Source organism: Eptatretus burgeri, chromosome 13 (assembly GCF_056783735.1).
Source record: "Eptatretus burgeri isolate ZD-2024b chromosome 13, Ebu_testis_v1, whole genome shotgun sequence".
NCBI lineage: Eukaryota > Metazoa > Chordata > Myxini > Myxiniformes > Myxinidae > Eptatretus > Eptatretus burgeri.
In genome coordinates, this window is record NC_140973.1 from 19,460,622 (window position 1) to 19,479,067 (window position 18,446).

Consider the following 18,446-nt stretch of genomic DNA (forward strand, 5'->3'; position numbering starts at 1 on the left):
AAATTTTGATTCATCGGTCCATAAGACCTTCTTCCAGTTATGAGTAGTCCACTGGTGATGCTTCATGGCCCAGGAAAGCCTCTTTTTCTTATTTTGCCATCTTAGCAATGGCTTTCTTACTGCGACTCTACTTGTCAAACCTGCAGCTCATAGTCTTCTCTTCACAGTTGAAATTGAGACTTCCTTCCTTCAACCAGTGTTAAGCTGTGCTTCAGGCTGCTGTCCTGCGAGTCACCTATCACGCAAGCTGTTGACTCTCAGAAACTTGTCTTCTGATTGTGTTGTGGCTTTGGGTCTGCCAGACCTCTTCCTGTCAGAGTTTCCTCCAGTTTCCAAGTGCCTTTTGATGGTGAAGGAAACTGTACTCATTGACACCTTGGCTTTGTTTGCAATTTCTCTAAAGGAAAGACTTACACTTTTTAGGGTTACAAGATGACCCGTGAACCCGTTGGGTTCCCGTTGTGACAGTGGTTGATTTAAAAAAAAAAAAAAAAAAAAAGATAGCTCCAGCGAACTATTCCGCTGAGGTTGTTTGCATTGATCAAATTCTCCCGAAGAGTACTTGACTGAATCGGGAATTGATTTTTTTAAAATATTTTTTTCATGGTCTGTCTTCCTTTGTTGATTGTCTTTTTCTCGCCATTATGATAGCAATATACTACTTCCTGCAGTGCAATATTGTCCAAATAATGCTTCAGAGGGTGTAGCAACACAGTCTGTTCCAACACGGCTTTTATACGGACAGAGGGTTTGAAACTAATCAACAAATGTTGGGACACCTCTAGGAATTGTTTGCATCAACTTCCAAGGCTTAATTTACTTCCTTTGCTGCAGAACAGCTGCAGTTGCTAACGCATTACTTGTTCCCTGAAAAGGGCCTTTTTTAACAACTCTGAAATTTACATTATTTTTCAGTTTTTGGTAACCTAAACTTCTTTTTTTTTTAACCTCTGGCAGTTTACCACTTAGCTTTGTACCATTTCAGGTTATTCACTGGACTTGAACTGCTTAAATTTCAGAAAAAACTGGAAAAATGGGGGTGTTCTAAAACTTTTGACCGGTTGTGTGTGTGTGTGTGTGTGTGTGTGTGTGTGTGTGTGTGTGTGTGTGTGTGTGTGTGTGTGTGTGTGTGTGTGTGTGTGTGTGTGTGTGTGTGTGTGTGTGTGTATACCTATTTTGTATAGTTAAAATCAAACAATGGATCCGATTTTGCATTAATGAATGGAATTGATTTTGTATCGATTAGTTGACGCCACATTGTAATATTAGGCAAATAACTATTGTTCCCCATAAATGACAAGTGATGATGTCAACAGTTCCCCCTTTGATCATGAAACAAGGGTGCATTTTGGCTTTAAAGCCTGTATTATATTTTTGGATGGTTGCTACAAGTCTTTAAAAAAATGGACGGAATTAATTGAAAATTGGTTGTTGTACTTGAGGTTTGCTGAGTAAAGTTTTAGGCCTTTCGGAGTCATTTAAAAAAAATCGTCTCCAGGGTTCTCAGGGTGAGGGGGCACCCCAATTCTCTCTATATAAATATGTTTGTCATAGCATCACTCCCGATGGGTTAGGGTGTGGGGTGGGTGGGAGAGGCAGGAGTGGGGGCAGCGGTATTACAAGTCCAAGTAAAATGTACTACTTCTGGATAAATAAATTAATCCATCCACAACGAGGGGTCATTTGCTCGTGTGAGAAACAGAGGAACTTCTTAAGGAATTATGTTACAATCTTTAAGGAAAGAAACATTAAATAGACGTTCAATTTGAAATGTTGACCAAGGCCGTGATTGCGGTTTGTGGTTTGTGTTTCCATCATTTGCAGGAACATTATGAGGATTACGATGGCTTTGTTGTTCTACACGGCACAGACACAATGGCCTACACAGCTTCCGCACTGTCCTTCATGTGTGAACACCAGGGAAAGCCAGTCATCCTGACCGGATCACAGGTGGGTGCTCAATGTGTGTGGGCTCATTCGCAAAACAAAGTGCACGTCATGCTGAAAACCCTAAAGCTGTTGGATTTGAGGAATTATCGTGGATGAGGAAATTGAAAGCAATTTTTTTTGGCTACTTCATGTTTCCCCTCAGAGACTTGTGCAATTCCACTTCATTACAATACCAGACTCGGTGTAATGATTAGAGGGTCCACTTTGAGTCTGGAAGGTTGACTGTTCGAACCTTGACCGAATCAAACCAAATACTTAAAAATTGATATGTGCTGCTTCTTTGCTTGACGCTCAGTATTTAAAAAGGATAGAGTACAGGCAAACAACCATAAGTTGGTCATCATAGCACAAGCTCCCTCTCTCTCTCTATCGAGTGCAGCCTGTGGCTGCTGGTTGCATCATTGGTTGGGACGTGGCTATGCCGCTGATGCTCCAATCCGTTTAATATCATTATATGTGGTTTATATCTTACCACAGCCATTGCAGTTTTGAAAATTGCAGATATACACACACACACACACACACACACACACACACACACACACACACACACACACACACACACACATACACATACACATACATACATTATAGAAGGGTGTAGTCCCCCTTACCAGTACACTGATGCTCATTTTGCCGACCTCGGAAGGATGATAGGCTGAGTCAACCTCCTGGTGCATTTTAATTCAGTGGCCAACAGGGCTTGAACTCAGGACCCTAGGATCCCAAGCCACCACCCCAACCACTAAGCCAACACCAGGCTACTAGAGGGTTAAAAAGTTATTATATCAAGTCAAAGACGAATCAAACTTTACATTATTTTATGCATCGAACAAGAAAATGAAAATCTACAAACCAATCTGTCTGGTGGAGTCTGTCAGTGTGAACTGCCGGACAGTCAGTCCTGCCACTTGTACACGAAATAGGCCGTTTTCTGGCACTTGCAAGTGGCTCAAATTTATATGGCTCAGGGCCAGAAACTCCATAGTATAAATTCCCATCATCCTCCGACTCGTCCTCTGCAATATCGGAATGAAAACGCTCTTTCATCGCCGCTGAAATCACTCTCTGATTCGCATCTCGCCATTGTTTACACGCTGTTTCCGAATGTTCACGAAGTTTTCGGAGAACGTGACGTCATAGCATCTTCGGTAACTTCCGGTCTGTTTTTCGATCACTGACAAAAGTTTTGACTTAAAAGTTAATTTTAGCATATTTTGAGTTTCAAGTGTAAGAAAATAAATACCCCACGTTTATTAATGTGCTTACAACCTTCGAATCATGCGACGTCATCAGCGACCCAAAACCTGCCCTTTAAAGATGATGTCCAATTTTTAGCTCGCCTGTTCGAAGAACAGAGAGCTATAGCGATACCCCCGGTGTGAGCGTCAGCGTGAGCATGAAAATGTTAAATTTTTTGTATTACGGAAAAACTCCTCGACGGATTTCAACGAAACTTGGTGGGGGGTTAGGTATGGTCCAAGGATCATGCCATTAGATTTTGGACTTGGTCCCCCCCCCCTCAAAAAAAAATTGAGAGAATTTTTTTTTGCATTTCTACACGTTTTAAGTGATTTACAACCCCTCCCCTCCCCCCAAAAAAAAATTGTTAGAAAAAAAGAAAAAATTTTGCAACTTTTTTTTTTCAACAAAATTTCGATATCTTATTTTTGCATTTCTACATGTTTTAAGTGATTTCCAACCCCCCCCCCCCCACAAAAAAAATAAATGTTGGAGAAAAGAACTATAACTCTGTCAGCACTGTTGACATCATATTTAATGAATAAGATATAAGGTTCACTTGAGTGACCCAGCAGTATTGGCAGCAGAGGTTTTGCACTCTCCCGAGTGCTCCCCCTCTAGTTTCCTTTCTAATGTTTTTATCTACCACACTTTTTTATACGCCCGATGTGTGTGTGTGTATATGTATATATGTATATATATATATATATATATATATATATATATATATATATATATATATATATATATCTATATATCTATATCTATATCTATATCTATATCTATATCTTCTTCTTCTTCTTCGGGTTCGGGGTCGCCACAGCGGATCATCCGTATGATGCGCATTGTGATTTGGCACATGTTTTACGCCGGATGCCCTTCCTGACGCAACCCTGGTCGCCTCTTACGACACAGGGATATGGTACACCTATTTTAACCGGGGTATACACCTACCCAGTACACTGGTACTCACTTTGCCGACCTCGGAAGGATGACAGGCTGAGTCAACCCCCTGGTGTATTAATTCAGTGGCCCAACAGGGCTTGAACTCAGGACCCTAGGATCCCAAGCCACCACCCCAACCACTAAGCCAACACCAGGCTCATGTATGTATGTATATGTATATGTGTATATATATATATATATATATATATATATATATATATATATATATATATATATATATATATATATATATATATATCGGGGCGTATTATGTGATACCAGTCGTCTGTCTGTCTGTCTATCCGTACGTTCCTGTCCGCACTCTAACTCCCAAAGTTTTCAACTTTCACGTTTCATATTTGGTACATAGGTACAGACTGTGGAGACGGTGTGTCTCGACATATGTTCTTCATCTAAAGTGGTTGCCATGGCAACCAGGATGCTGTTTTCCATCCGTTCCTGTCCGCACTCTAACTCCCAAAGTTTTCAACTTTCACGTTTCATATTTGGTACATAGGTACAGAATGTCAAGACGGTGTGTAGCGACGTACGTTCGTCATCTAAAGTGGTTGCCATGGCAACCAGGATGCTGTTTTCCATGTGGTAGCACAATTTTGTATATACCTTCTTGTTAGGGCGCATATTGTGCTTACTTGCGCTCTTGTTACTGATTACAATATACAAATACATATATTGCTTTATAATTATACTTCACTGCAATGCTTTATAAAAAAAATATTAATTATTAGACTCGTCTTTTAAAAACGATAAATGTATAAACAGGCGAGCATTGGGTGGCTTTGACACCAACTCTGGTTTTTCTTTTAATCCAATATGGCTGTCATACCATGTAACTTGCCATGTCAGAGCTGTCAGTAAAATATTCTTTATGGGTAGTCCCTCCTAGGTTAGTTTCACACCGATCGGACAAACAGTTTCAGAGAATTTTTTCTTTTATTGGAGGCACACACACACACACACAATAGTCTTGCAGCCGGCGTTTGCCAGGCAATCTTGGTACCCACCCAGAGGGTTACCTATCAATGGAAAATTCCATTCATTTGCAACCCCTAAAAACAAGTTTGATAAAAAAATAAATTAAAAAAATAAATAAATAAATAAATTTAAAGCAACTTAAATGCTATTTTATTTCCTTTGAATAAGTTTTAGTTGTAGTTCACAAGGCACCTACGGTCTGCAGTAGCCCCCTGTGGATTGGAAGTGAATGACACCTCACCTTGCAAGTGTTTTTTGTTTTGCAGTGGGAAAATAAATCGCATTCTGGGTGTTTGTTAGAAACTGATAACTCCCTCTTAAGCAATGCTTTCCTCTTTCATGGTGAATACAGCTCGCTTAGGCCTCAGTCACATTTGTTCTACGGCGAGGATACGGCGGCCGTACGCCCTCTGAATTGACAGAAACGTGCGGCGGCCACAGAGAAACTGAGGTGGCCTCAGGGTGGCCCTACGCCGTTTGGCTATATTTTACAGGCCGTAGGGTCGCCGTGGAATGAAATCGCGGAGTTATAACTTTTTTTCATTTATACGTTCGCCGTAGCAATTTGACAAAGCCAAGCTATGACGTAGATGTGTTCCACGTCGACTGTACATAGGGCGTGCGGTGGGCTTGCGTTTTCCGTGCGGCTGCCGTAAGCTCTTCTCAATAAAAAATGAATTTTCCCAACCCCCCCAAAATTACGGTGGCCGCACTATTTACACGGTCGCCGTGCGGTGGCCTTGCGGTCTGTGTGACTACCTGTGGGCAACGCAAGGTCGACGCACGGTTCCCCTACGCCGGCCACGGGCTAACGTAATCATGGATATTAAAAATTACAACCGGTTTTGCTGTGAAATTCAATCCTTGCCCAACAGTCCGTCACACCACGTGATCGGATTGCTTTTTTTGTTAACAATTAAAACACAAGATGATTAAAAAAAAAAAAATGAAGGTGAGAACACTAGGTAAGGCCTAAGTCACATTTGGCTCGGCGCCCGGAGGGTCTACAAAATGTACGGACACTCGCAATTGTAAAGCGGCCACAGTATTTCCACAGTCACACGTTTTTATTTTTCGGGCCGCCGCACGGCGTGTTTATAAATTGTGGAGACCGAAAACGTGGGGGTGCCGTAATTTTTTTGGGGGTTGGGAAAATTCATTTTTCATTGAGAAGAGCTGACGGCAGCCGCACGGTAAACGCAAGCCCACCGTACGCCCCACGTACGGTCGACGTGGAACACATCTACGTCATAGCTTGGCTTTGTCGAATTGCTACGGCGAGCGTAGAAATGAAAAAGTTATAATTCCACGGCGCCACTACGGCCTGTAAAATATAGCCAAACGGCGTAGGGCCACCCTGAGGCCACCTCAGTTTCTCTGTGGCCGCCACACGTTTGTCAGTTCAGAGGGCGTACGGCCGCCTTATCCTCGCCGTAGAGCAAATGTGACTGAGTACTTCCACCGACGAACTGAATGAACAAAGCACGAAGATGCGGGTCGAACAGGTGGGGGAGACACGTGAACAAACATGAACACTACGTTGTGTTCAGTTTTTTTTAAAAATGTATTGGGTTTTTAGGGCCAAACTTTCTTGAAAAAATTGTTCGGATTCCAATTTGTTCAAACAGTTTGGCCGTTCAGATTCTGGGGGACCACGGTATATTATAGTTATAGTATCTTCAGTTGTATATACTGGTATATTTTTATTTCAGTAAAAAAAAGGACTGGTATATATACCCACTCGTTACCGTCCGTCTGGCCGCACGTTCGCCTTAAGCCCCCCTGCGGTCGCCTTGCGGGCACCTTGAGGTCTCCTTGCGTCTGCCTTGAAAATTATATTGCCACCGCAGGGACGCCCTAAGGTCACCGTGCGACATCAAATCAAAGACCGTACGGCAACCCCACGTTTTCGGTCTCCACAATTTATAAACACGCCGTGCAGCTACCCGAAAAATAAAAACATATGTGACTGCTACATTGTGTGACCGTGGAAATACTGCGACCGCCGTAGAATTGCGAGTGGCCGCAGATTTTGGAGACCCCACGGCCGCCGTGGCAAATGTGACCTAGGCCTAACACTCCATGGTATGAATTTAACTTATTTCTAATGGCTCTTGTAGTCATTTTGTTGTCAATCGACACTTCTAAAGCTCATTTAAACTTGTTAGATTTTTTCTGTTGTACAACAAACACACCAATTGATGTATGATGGATTTCTCAGAGTTACCTGATGCTGAACCCACATTTATTAACAAGAAACCAAATGCAGAAATCTTTTGAACTCTTTCCAGGATTTGAGCGACGAGGTTTCGAATTTGTCACAGAGCCAAAAACCAATCAAAGTGTAATTTTGTGATTATTATGTTCATTTGTAGCCACATGACAATCAACTTTTCTGAACCCCAACCTCCAGAAGCAGTTGGATACGAGAGGTTCAGTTTATGGAGTGAGAGGTTGGGTACACAAATTTGGAAGCAAACAGAATTTTAATCATTCGGCCTTTTTACAAGCAGTGAGATGCGGTGCCATTTTACGTGAGGGAAGGGATGCAGGGGGAGCGTGCACCAGATTCTGGCCAGATGCTGGGTGTAGTGGCGCGCGACTGTAATCCGGCTACTTGGAAGCTTGGGTTGGGGGGTCGCTTAAGGATGGGAGCTCTGCACTGCGCCGTGCAAGACTGTACAGAGCAGCCTGGTCAGTACAGTGACACCCAACCCAGATTGTCAGGTGAGGCCAGATCAGATCTGTGATTTTCTACCTGTATCATGTCAAACCTGGACTAACCTGGTCATGGTCGAGTGTTGGAGACTAAACTGGTGCTCCCCACCAGGTCCTCCCGATGAGGAGGGTTTACAGATATGGACAACCAGCAGGACTAAAAACAAAACATGTCAAAGGGCAGAGAAGCTCCTTGTGAGCCAACAGCCCTCCATATCTGGTGCCCAACTGCATCTGCAGATGTCCTCCTGCAGTGGATATTTTCACTCCGGCCACCATAAATACACTTTACTCCATAAAAAACACACGAAGAAGTGTGTGGCGGGGTGGTGCTGAGGTGTCGTGTTGTCCACCACCAGAGGGCGGTCTCTCGGGTTAACATGAGGTGGTCCCTTCGGGTGGATGCCTGTAATGTCTCAACCCAAAGAGATGCGAATGGGCCAGGCATCTGCCTGGGGGATGGCCAGATGGAGGCCGCTGGAGTGGATGCAGCGATGCCCTGTAGTGCATGCTCCCCATGTATGTACGCATCCACCAAAGACACACTTGCCAAGGCACCAGCAGGTCTTTGAATAAGGAAACATGTTTGAGAGTTCAGCCTTGAGGTTGGTCAGATGTTGTTTTCTGGCTTTCCTGAGAGTGAACACACACTTGTTCCAGGCTTTGTGGAATTATTTGAGGTTGCCTTTGGTCGGATTTGCATTTTGGGAAAAGAAGAATGCAAGTTGTTTCAAGGCAACTTTTTCAGCACAGGATTCTGAGTACCAGGGGTGAGAGGATGGGTATGATAACTGCAGACGAGATGGTATAAATATGTGCATAAGGGAAAGCAAGCTTGTGTGGAAGAATCCCAGAGAGTATTGACTTGAGGCAAGGTGGAAATGAAGGACCAGTCTTGACATGAGAGGTCAGCTTTCAGTCCCTGCCAGTCAGCTTGATTGAACACCCAGGTTTTATGGTGCTGAGGCAGCTTTGTGATCATAACCTCTCTTGTCCATTTGGAAATTAAGCATTCTGTCTTTCAGATCTGAATTTCATAAACATATACTTTATTCATCTTTATCATCAAGTACCATGCTCCATACAGAACGTCGGTTCTGCTGAAACAGTTTCTTGGCTCGGGTTAATACCTAGACGGGTCCCCTCTCTGATGCAGAAAGTTGGGCATCATCATCATCATCATCATCATCATCATCATCATCATCATCATCATCATCATCATCATCATCGTTTTACGGCCGTTTCCATGCTTGCATGTGTAAGCCGTGGTTCACCTAATGGCTGCTTTCCAGGATGCACGATACTTTGCTTGCCCTCTTGTTTGGCCTTTCGTTCTAAGATCGTCTCTCATCAACACATCCCATGTTTTCCTCAGGTGGCCTCTCGCTCTCCTTCCATTCACATTCATATTTATACACCTCCTCACACAACTACCTGACCACATCCTTTCCACATGTCCAAACAATCTCAACCGACCTCTACGCATAACCTCACTAATGCTTTCTATACCTAACTACCTAACCTATCTCTTAATCTCACATTTGATTTCCTCTCCTTCAGTGTCACATCACACATCCACCTCACCATTCTCATTTCATTTCATTCACACCTCCGTTCATCCTCCTTTTTGATCACCCATGTTTCACTGCCACACATCATCACGCTTCTAACGCAAGCTGTATAAAGTTTTCCCTTTAATCAGAGATTGGTCCCTCTCGATGTCAATAGGAGGTAACAACTCCCTAAACTTCCTCCAGCCACTTCTAATTCTTGCATTCACTGCTGCCTCCACACCACCACCTGCACTAATCATATCACCAAAGCACCAGAATTTATCTACACGTTCCAGAGATGTATCCCCATAAACTAACTTTTCCGCTCCAACTGGAGTCATTTGTTTACCTGCCCAAATGGCACGTTTGAAGTCAGGTGCCACCTCTTCTGCGGCTCAAAGTTTCTGCTGTCTCACCAGCTCTACCACGCAGAGTACCAACATTCAGACGAGCAACACCTATCTTGTCATGCCGAGTGGGTGCTTTATGCATGACAGGTTTGCTCCCATTTGTAATTTGTACACTGTACAGCCATATATTTCAAAGAAAAAGAAAGTGAGAGGGAACCTGAGTATAACAGCCATCCTCCATGGTATCTGCCACAGCAACCCCAGACATCAGTGCACTAACGTGACCTGATGTCATAACATCAGCAGTCCAGTGGCCTCGTGGGTGACTCACCCAGCCCACTTCAGGGACACCCATCCATGCGTAACATGGATGGGCTATTATTCGCCTACTGATGGAGCAGCCTTCCAGTACACTACAACTGGTTTCGGGCTCCTGTACTGTCAGACAGGAAGTGCCAACCTGTTAAAACACACACTCTGTACCCTCTGGACAATGCAGCAACACTGCCCAGTGTCATCGCAGTAACTAAACCAGATGGGGAAGCACACAACTCAGGTCCCCATTTTGCCAAAAGGCATACTTGAGGCATGTTTTTGTGGCCGGATGCCCTTCCTGACGCCGCAACAATATCAGCTGTGGACCAAGCTTTTGTTGAAAGAGACATACCCTGCAAGGCAGCAGGGGGATTTGCAATCAGTTTCCTTCTCCTAGGTGGACTGCCTATCAAGGCTAAAGTGCTCCACCTGCCCTAGTTGGATTGGAGAGTACAAAAGCATGTCCTCATATCTGAGAACCATCCACACCACACCTCGAGGGTAGCAACTTACTCCGAGATGCTCCAGACATTTAGCCAGTGCCCTCAAGAGCACTGTTGCCGTGGTGCACCACAAGGAGGTAGTCTGGAGTCTTGGCAAGGGTAGAGCCTATGTACCAGAAGGAAGGACTTGCACACTCGGCCTTCTTTTCGCTCACAGAGCTATCTGGCGGCCGTAGCTGAAAGCAAGGAGTGGTAAACCACAGCTCACCTTACTACAGCACTAGACGTGTACACCTGTCCTGTGGGAAACCACCACCACACCACAGGGCAGGAATTTGTAATTGTTAATAGTGCCGGTGATAGCTCGCCTACTCTTCACAAAGGACACCGTGGGATATTTAACGTTCACCAACTATTACCAGCAGATGGGACACCAGCTTAACATCCATCCTCGGGAAGGCGCACACATTGATGCCTCGCCTTGCCTGTGAAACGCTGGGATGACAGTTTATAGCTGGTCAAGATTATAATTTTACCTGTAGTGTTTCCTCTTGGTCGCCACCACTTGATAAACACTTAATTGTGTACATTTGCCTAAAGGTAATTCCATCTTGATAAGGTTCATGTGAAAGTGACCATGAGGTCACACCATTGGTTGATGTTCCTGTATTGTGTGCACGTGGCTGCAGGTTCCAATCTCGGAAATGCGCAGTGATGGACGAGATAATCTGCTTGGAGCTCTTCTCATTGCAGGCCACTTTGTCATCCCTGAGGTTTGTAAGCACACTCTGACGTAACTCGTGTTCTTCTTTTTCAGCAACCTGCTTGCCTTTATGTGATATACACCGATGAGCCTAAACATTATGACCACCTGTCTAATATGCTGTTGGTCCTCGTGTACCGCCAAAACAGCGCCGACACGCCGAGCCATGGACTCAACAAGACCCCTGAAGGTGTCCTGTGGTATCTAGCACCAAAACATTAGCAGCAGATCCTTCAAGTCCTGTAAGTTGCGAAGTGGAGCCGCCATGGATCGGACTTGTCGGTCCACCACATCCCACAGATGCTCAATCGGATTGAGATCTGGAGAATTTGGAGGTCAGGGCAACACCGTGAACACTTCATCATGTTGCTCAAACCATTCCCGAATAATGTGTGCAGTGTGGCAGGGCGCATTATCCTGCTGAAAGAGGCCACTGCCATAAGGGAATACCATTGTGATGGAGGTGTGTACCTGGTCTGCAACGATGTTTAGGTCGGTGACCCGTGTCAAGTTGACGTCCACATGAATGGCCAGACCTAGGGTTTCCCAGCAGAACATTGCCCAGAGCATCGCACTCCCTCCACCAGTTTGTCGTCTTCCCACAGTGCATCCTGGTGCCATCACTTTCCCAGGTAAACGGTGCACACGTACACAGCCATCCATGGGATCTAAAAGAAAACAGGACATCGGACCAGGCGACCTTCTTCCACTGCTCCAAGGTCCAGTGCTGACACTTCCGTGCCCATTGTAGGCGCTTTCAACGGTGGATAGGGGTCATCATGGGCACTCTGACCAGTCTGCGGCTACGCAGCCCCAAACGCAGCAGGGTGCGATGCACTGTGGATTGTGACACATTCCTCCCGTGACCATATTTTTAGATTTTCTGTGACTTGTGCCACAGTAGACCTTCTGTCGGTTCGGACCAGATGGGATAGCCTTCATTGCCCTTGTGCATCGATGAGCCTTGGGTGCCCAACACCCTGTCACTGGTTTGTGGTTTGTCCCTCCTCGGACCACTGTCGGTAGGTACTCACCACTGCTGACCGGGAGCACCCCACAAGCCTTGCCGTTTCAGAGATTCTCTGGCCCGTTCGTCTGGCCATAACAATTTGGCCCTTGTCAAAGTCACTTAGGTCTTTACTCCTACCCATTTGTCCTGCATCCAACACATCAACTTCAAGAACTGACTGTTCACTTGCTGCCTAATATATCACTCCCCTTGACAGGTGCCACTGTAACAAAATAATCAATGTTATTCACTTCACCTGTCAGTGGTCATAATGTTTTGGCTCATCAGTGTATATATTGCAGATATGATCATAACTTGATTTCCATTAAAGCTGCATAAAAAGGTCCAATCCTCGCTAACTGTGTGTGTTCTTCACCATTTCTGTGTAACTTTTTTTTACCTGTGGTTGAAAAGTATGAAACGGGGAAACAAACCTGGTTTCTAAACTCTCCATACTTTATCGATTTATTCATTTAAAAATTCAATCATAGTTGATGGAATTTGATTTTGTACATGGTTATTTGGAATTCTTTGGACCCACTTTTATGATTCCTGAACTATTATATCAGACTTTCCTTCTTTTGATGTTTATTTTCTGTTCTGCACCCCCTCGTTTAACTCATCAGGTGGGGCTTTACTTCCACCATAAGCTGTATCGTGGTAATCGAGTCACAAAAGTCGACTCCGGTCGCTTCAAGGCCTTCCTGTCTCCGAACCTTCCTCCCCTCATTAATGCTGAAGTCAACATTACAGGTATGATGACCACCAAATGTGCACAGTGGGTGTGTGGCCTCTTCCATCATGTGCAGGCCTGGTTGGCATTTCCATTAGAGCATTTAACTCAAAATTCTGGGACTCAAAGTTTCTAATGCTATTTACTGTGTTTATTTATACAGTGCTTATAGGAAGTCTACACCCCCTTTCAAAAATTTCACCTTTTGTTGCCTTATACCCTGGATTTAAATTGCATTAATTAATTTAGACATTTTCCACCTTTATTTACACGTCGTAACCCAAAACTTCTAAGTGAAAACCAAATTCGACAAATTTTAGAAAATTAATAAAAAATACAAAACTAGAATATCTTGGTTGGATTAGTGTCCACCCCCCTTATAATAGCAATTGCTAATTAGCTCAGGTGTAACCAATCACCTTCAAAATCACACAATCAGTTAATTGGCCTCCACCTGTGTTAAATTGTAGTGATTCTGATTATTTCAGAATGAAATCAGCAAAAATCACATTGGAGATTCTGAAGCCATGTGGCAAAAAGTTTTGTGGTCTGACAAAACCAAATGGAAATTTTTGGCCCAAATTAAAAACATTACGTTTGGCACAAACCCAACACAGGACATCACCCAAAGAACACTATCCTGACTGTGAAGCATGGTGGTGGCAGCATCATATTGTTGCGGGCCAGGGGTCGGTGGCGAGAATGACCACTAGGTGGGGAAGGTTCGTCGTCGCCCACCAGACTCCCTGGAATTGTAGGCCATCGCTCGGATAACTCCGCCAGCCAGCGGGTCGTTTAACTGACCGTGGAACGCCAATATCTCGACCGCGTGGTGTAGGGTTATTTTGTCTAGATCCAATGTACCTAAGTAACTACACGGTCTCGGCTACCGGGGATCCACGCCCTCGGAATGCCTGGCCGAACAAAAAATGTGACAAGGAACATTGTACACAAAGAAATTTGATAAATCACACTGTGAACACTGGATATATTGACGTCCAAACGACCCTCACTTTCGAAACTTCGTGCAGAGCGTGGGTTTGGCTAGTGTTTAATAAACTAATCTAAAAGCACATTGACATTTTCTTGTATCCTTATCCTGCATGAAAATATTTTCTTTATCCTCTTATGGTATGTGTGTTGGGCATTGCCCATTGGTGGCATTTGTGGCTATCTCAAGATGCCCTGAGTTGATGGTTAGCCTTCTCTTTAATCCGCGGCAGTCCCAGTGTGGATGGTTCACCTACTATGTAGACTGTGGAGTATTTCAGTATTCCAATTCAGCTCTGATGAGGGGGCAGCATTTATGCCCAAGTCAACATGTTGTGTAACTTGGAGGTGATTGAGTTGTTTGCATGATGCCATTCTTTTTGAAGGTAATGATAGTCTTGATGAAATAGGTCGTGAGGCTGGGTGAAGTCCTTTGAACATGGAGGGTATGTTGATTCATTGCATTCTTCAGATATGAATCGTACACACTAGTCTGGATAGACTGTGAGATGGGGGAAGGGGGGAGGTCAATGCTTAATCAAATTTACAAGGCTTTATTCACTAGAAAGGAAGCGGTTGTGAGGAGATATGATAGAGTTGTTTAAGATAATGAAAGGGAGATAAAATATGTGCAGATTAATTATTCAACAGAGTAGACAGTGATAGTGCCAGGGGCCATAGCTTGAGAGGAAAGAAGAGGAGAGTTAAGACGGTCGTAAGGCATGGAGGGGATTTTTACTCAGAGTAGTTAATGCATGGAATGGTCTCCCTGGAAAGGTAGTGACAGCAGAAAAAGGAGATAAGTTTAAATTATAATTGGATAGGTACCTGGAAATTATGTGGATGTTGATAGGACATTTCGGTAGTTTGAATATTGATTGGTGATTGTGTACGGAGTGCTGTTGGTGGGGGTCTTGTTAAGGGGGTTGTGTGGTTGATGTGTGGTTTTAACCAAGCCCATGCCCCCTCTTCGAGGGGAAGAAAAGAAAAAAAAAAAACCCCCAAAAAAACAAAAAAAAATGTTTGTTTTTTCTTTCATGAATTAAAAACTTTATTTTTTATATATTTTTTATTTTTTATTTTTGCATTTTCTTTGGATCTTGGGTTGGGTGGTGTTCGCGCAGGCATGATGGGCTGAATGGCCTCCATCTGTGTTGGATTTCCTTGTTGTTTCCTTGTTGATGTCGGGAAGGATGTACAGGTTGTACTTAGGTAGTCTTCTACATGAGTCGATAGATGCCAGAATTCCATTCAGCCACAAGAGCATTGGTGAGGTCGGGCACTGATGTTGGGCGATTTAAGTCTGGCTCGCAGTCGGCGTTTCAATTCATCCCAAAGGTGTTCGACGGGTTTGAGGTCAGGACTCCATGCAGGCCAGTCAAGTTCTTCGATACTGATCTCGACAAACCATTTCTGTATGGACCTCGCTTTGACATGGGGGCATTGTCATGCTGAAATAGGAAAGGGCCTTCCCCAAACTGTTACCACTAAGTTGGAAGCGCAGAATCATCTGGAATGTCATTGTATGCTGTAGCGTTAAGATTTCCCTTCACTGGAACTAAGGGGCCGAGCCCGAACCATGAAAAACAGCCCCCGACCATTATTCCTCCTCCACCAAACTTTACAGTTGCACTACACACTCCGGCAGGTAGCGTTCTCCTAGCATCCGCCAAACCCAGATTCGTCCGTCAGACTGCCATATGGTGAAGCGTGATTCATCACTCCAGAGAACGCGTTTCCACTGCTCCAGAGTCCAATGGTGGTGAGCTTTACACCACTCCAACCGATGCTTGGCATTGCACATGGTGATCTTCAGCTTGTGTGCGGCTGCTCGGCAATAGAAACCCATTTCATGAAGCTCTTGACAAACCGTGCTTGTCCTGATGTTGCTTCCAGAGTCAGTTTGGAACTCGGTAGTGAGTATTGCAACCGACGACAAACAATTTTTTCCAAACTTGGTGTTTCCAAATTTTTCCAAAAACAAATTTTTCCAACAGACAAACTTGGTGCAGTCATGGATCGTCACCTAACCATGAAAGAACAAATTAAGAATGTTTGCCGCTTGGCCACTGCAGCAATTATATGTAATAGACATATTCAGAACTATCTACAATCGTTTTGGTACACTCGTTTGCTGCCAGCCGATTACAGATACATGACAGAAGTAAATAGACACCATGATAGACTTCTGTGACTCATTGAGACTGACTCAATCTGTCAACTTCCCGATTCGGATCTCAACCAACAATACTCCATCGATTCTGGATCTGATTTGACCAATTTCACTGAAAATATCTGCTGTTCTTCGTCCGCTCTAATTGGTTCATCTGACCACGTGCTTGTCAAAGTAGACATCTCTCTGGCTGTTGTTAGAGAACAACCTCACCGCCGTCGAGTCTGGCATTTCACTCAAGCCAACTGGCAGGGTTTTCAAGCAGCCATCAAACTTCGAGACTGGTCTCCCATCTCTACTTCCTCCGGCATCAACTCGTCCTGGGAATTCTTTCAAAGAAACTTGCTCTCCCTCATGCACGGATTTATCCCCTCTCGTGTTCAGTTGTCCTACCCTTCCTCCCACCCTTGGTTTACTGAAGCTTGTGGCGAGGTAATTGTCCTGAAACAACTTGCCTTCACCTCATGGAAAGCAAACCCAACTGAGGGTAATCTCAGTTCCTTCAACAAAGCTTGGAACAAATGTGTATCTACCCTCAGGAGAGCCAGACAACAACATCTTTCTAATCTCAAGTCTGAACTCTCCAACCTGTCTCCCTCCTCCAAATCCTGGTGGCAGCTTGTAAAGTCTGTTTCTGGTGTATGTTCCCCCTCCATCCCCTACATTACCTCAAATGGCTGCACGGCTGACACTGCATATGAAAAGGCTGAATGCAAAAACTCGGTGTTTGCTTCTAAATTTTGTGTCCAACACCCATCGCTTTCTGTACCCACCTTATCCAGTCACACCCAGCTGTCTCTGGACTCTGTGTCCTGTTCTCCTGACAAGGTGGAGAGCTTGCTGTCAAACCTCGACTCAGATTCTGCAACAGGTCCAGACGGCATCAGCTCACGTGTCCTAAAAACCTGCTCCTCTGCTCTTGCTCACCCTCTCTCTGTTATATTCACCCTCTCATTTGCTCAAGGTCATCTGCCATCTGCTTGGAAATTTGCAAACATTACCACTCTGCATCAAAAGGTGCAAAAACAGATCCCTACAACTACACACTAATCAGCCTTGTCCCAATCATCAGCAAGGTTATGGAATCCATCATCGCTTCAGACATTATATCCTTCCTCTTCTCCAATGGCTTGATTTCCGACCATCAATTTGGATTCAGACCAGGTCACGCTACCCTGGATATGCTGCTCTCCCATCAATGGATGGAGGTCCTCAATGCCAGACATGAAATCAGAGACATATCCCTCGACATATCGCGTGCCTTCGATACTGTCTGGCACCCTGCCCTGTTCACCAAGCTCTCTTCCTGTGGCATTCAAGGCCATCTCCACTCATGGCTCGCAGACTTCCTCTCCTGTCGCAGTCAACGTATGGTGGCCCTAAATGGAGTTCTTTCATCCCCTTTTCCTGTCCAGGCTGGAGTTCCTCAAGGCAGCGTTCTGGGACCAGTGCTTTTTCTGGTTTTTATCAGTGACCTCTCCGACTCTCTGGAAAATCCTCTTTTTCCCGCCTTTGGAACAAACTCCCACACTCTCTTCGATCCCATTCTTCCCTCCAGGTCTTCAAAACAGCTGTTCACCACCATCCTCTTGTCTTCCCCCATCCAAAACCACAATCTTTTGTTCCCCTGTTAATCCACCCCAAACTGACTCCCTTCAAATTTCCAGCTTTCCTTCCTGAAAGTCCCTGTCGTGTAAGGACCTGAAAGTCCCTGTAGTGTCCATCTTGTTTTCCCCTTGTACCTCTCCCTTCCACAGATTTCCAAATGTCTCTGTTCCCAACTGTTTTGTCCTTCCTCTCCCACCCCTCTTCTCGCATGCTCCCCTTGTTGTACATTTTGTGCTTTATCTCTCATCCGAGCCTTGACATTGTGTACAAAAAAAAAGTACCTGCACTTATAATATAATCAGTCAGTCACTGTATCTACATGCCCTCCCTTATTCTCCTTGCACCACTGAATTAATCAAGGGAGGGAGGTGCGAGAAATTTAGCAGGGGTAAACTGATTTTCAGGCCACCATGTATGTATGTATGTATGTATGTATGTATGTATGCGTATAAAGAGAATTGCCCAACCAGTCAAAGAGGAAGCTCTTCACCATTTCACACCCAATATTGAGTGGTTCCATAGCAAAAGTATAGACACAGAGCTCAAATGCAGGAAACTCCAACGCTACGTGACCATTCAACTGCCGTACCAGTTTCACCACAAGTCGGCAGATGTTCAGCGACGGCGTGAAATAAACCACAAACTGTCAAAGTTACAG

The 18,446-nt window shown here is 44.5% G+C and overlaps 1 protein-coding gene and 1 pseudogene across 4 annotated transcripts in view; both read left to right on the forward strand.

The window, feature by feature from the left end:
- The window catches only part of ASPG (asparaginase), a 96,106-nt gene that overhangs the window by 16,673 nt on the left and 60,987 nt on the right, over positions 1-18,446 (forward strand). For all 4 annotated transcript variants that reach the window (XM_085851520.1, XM_085851518.1, XM_085851521.1 and 1 more), the window contains 3 exons: positions 1,825-1,950; positions 11,202-11,285; positions 12,911-13,037. In XM_085851520.1, coding sequence (XP_085707646.1) covers positions 1,825-1,950; positions 11,202-11,285; positions 12,911-13,037 — 337 coding nt within the window. The remainder of the gene's footprint in view (positions 1-1,824; positions 1,951-11,201; positions 11,286-12,910; positions 13,038-18,446) is intronic.
- Positions 7,715-7,853, forward strand: LOC147013998 (signal recognition particle RNA; annotated as a pseudogene).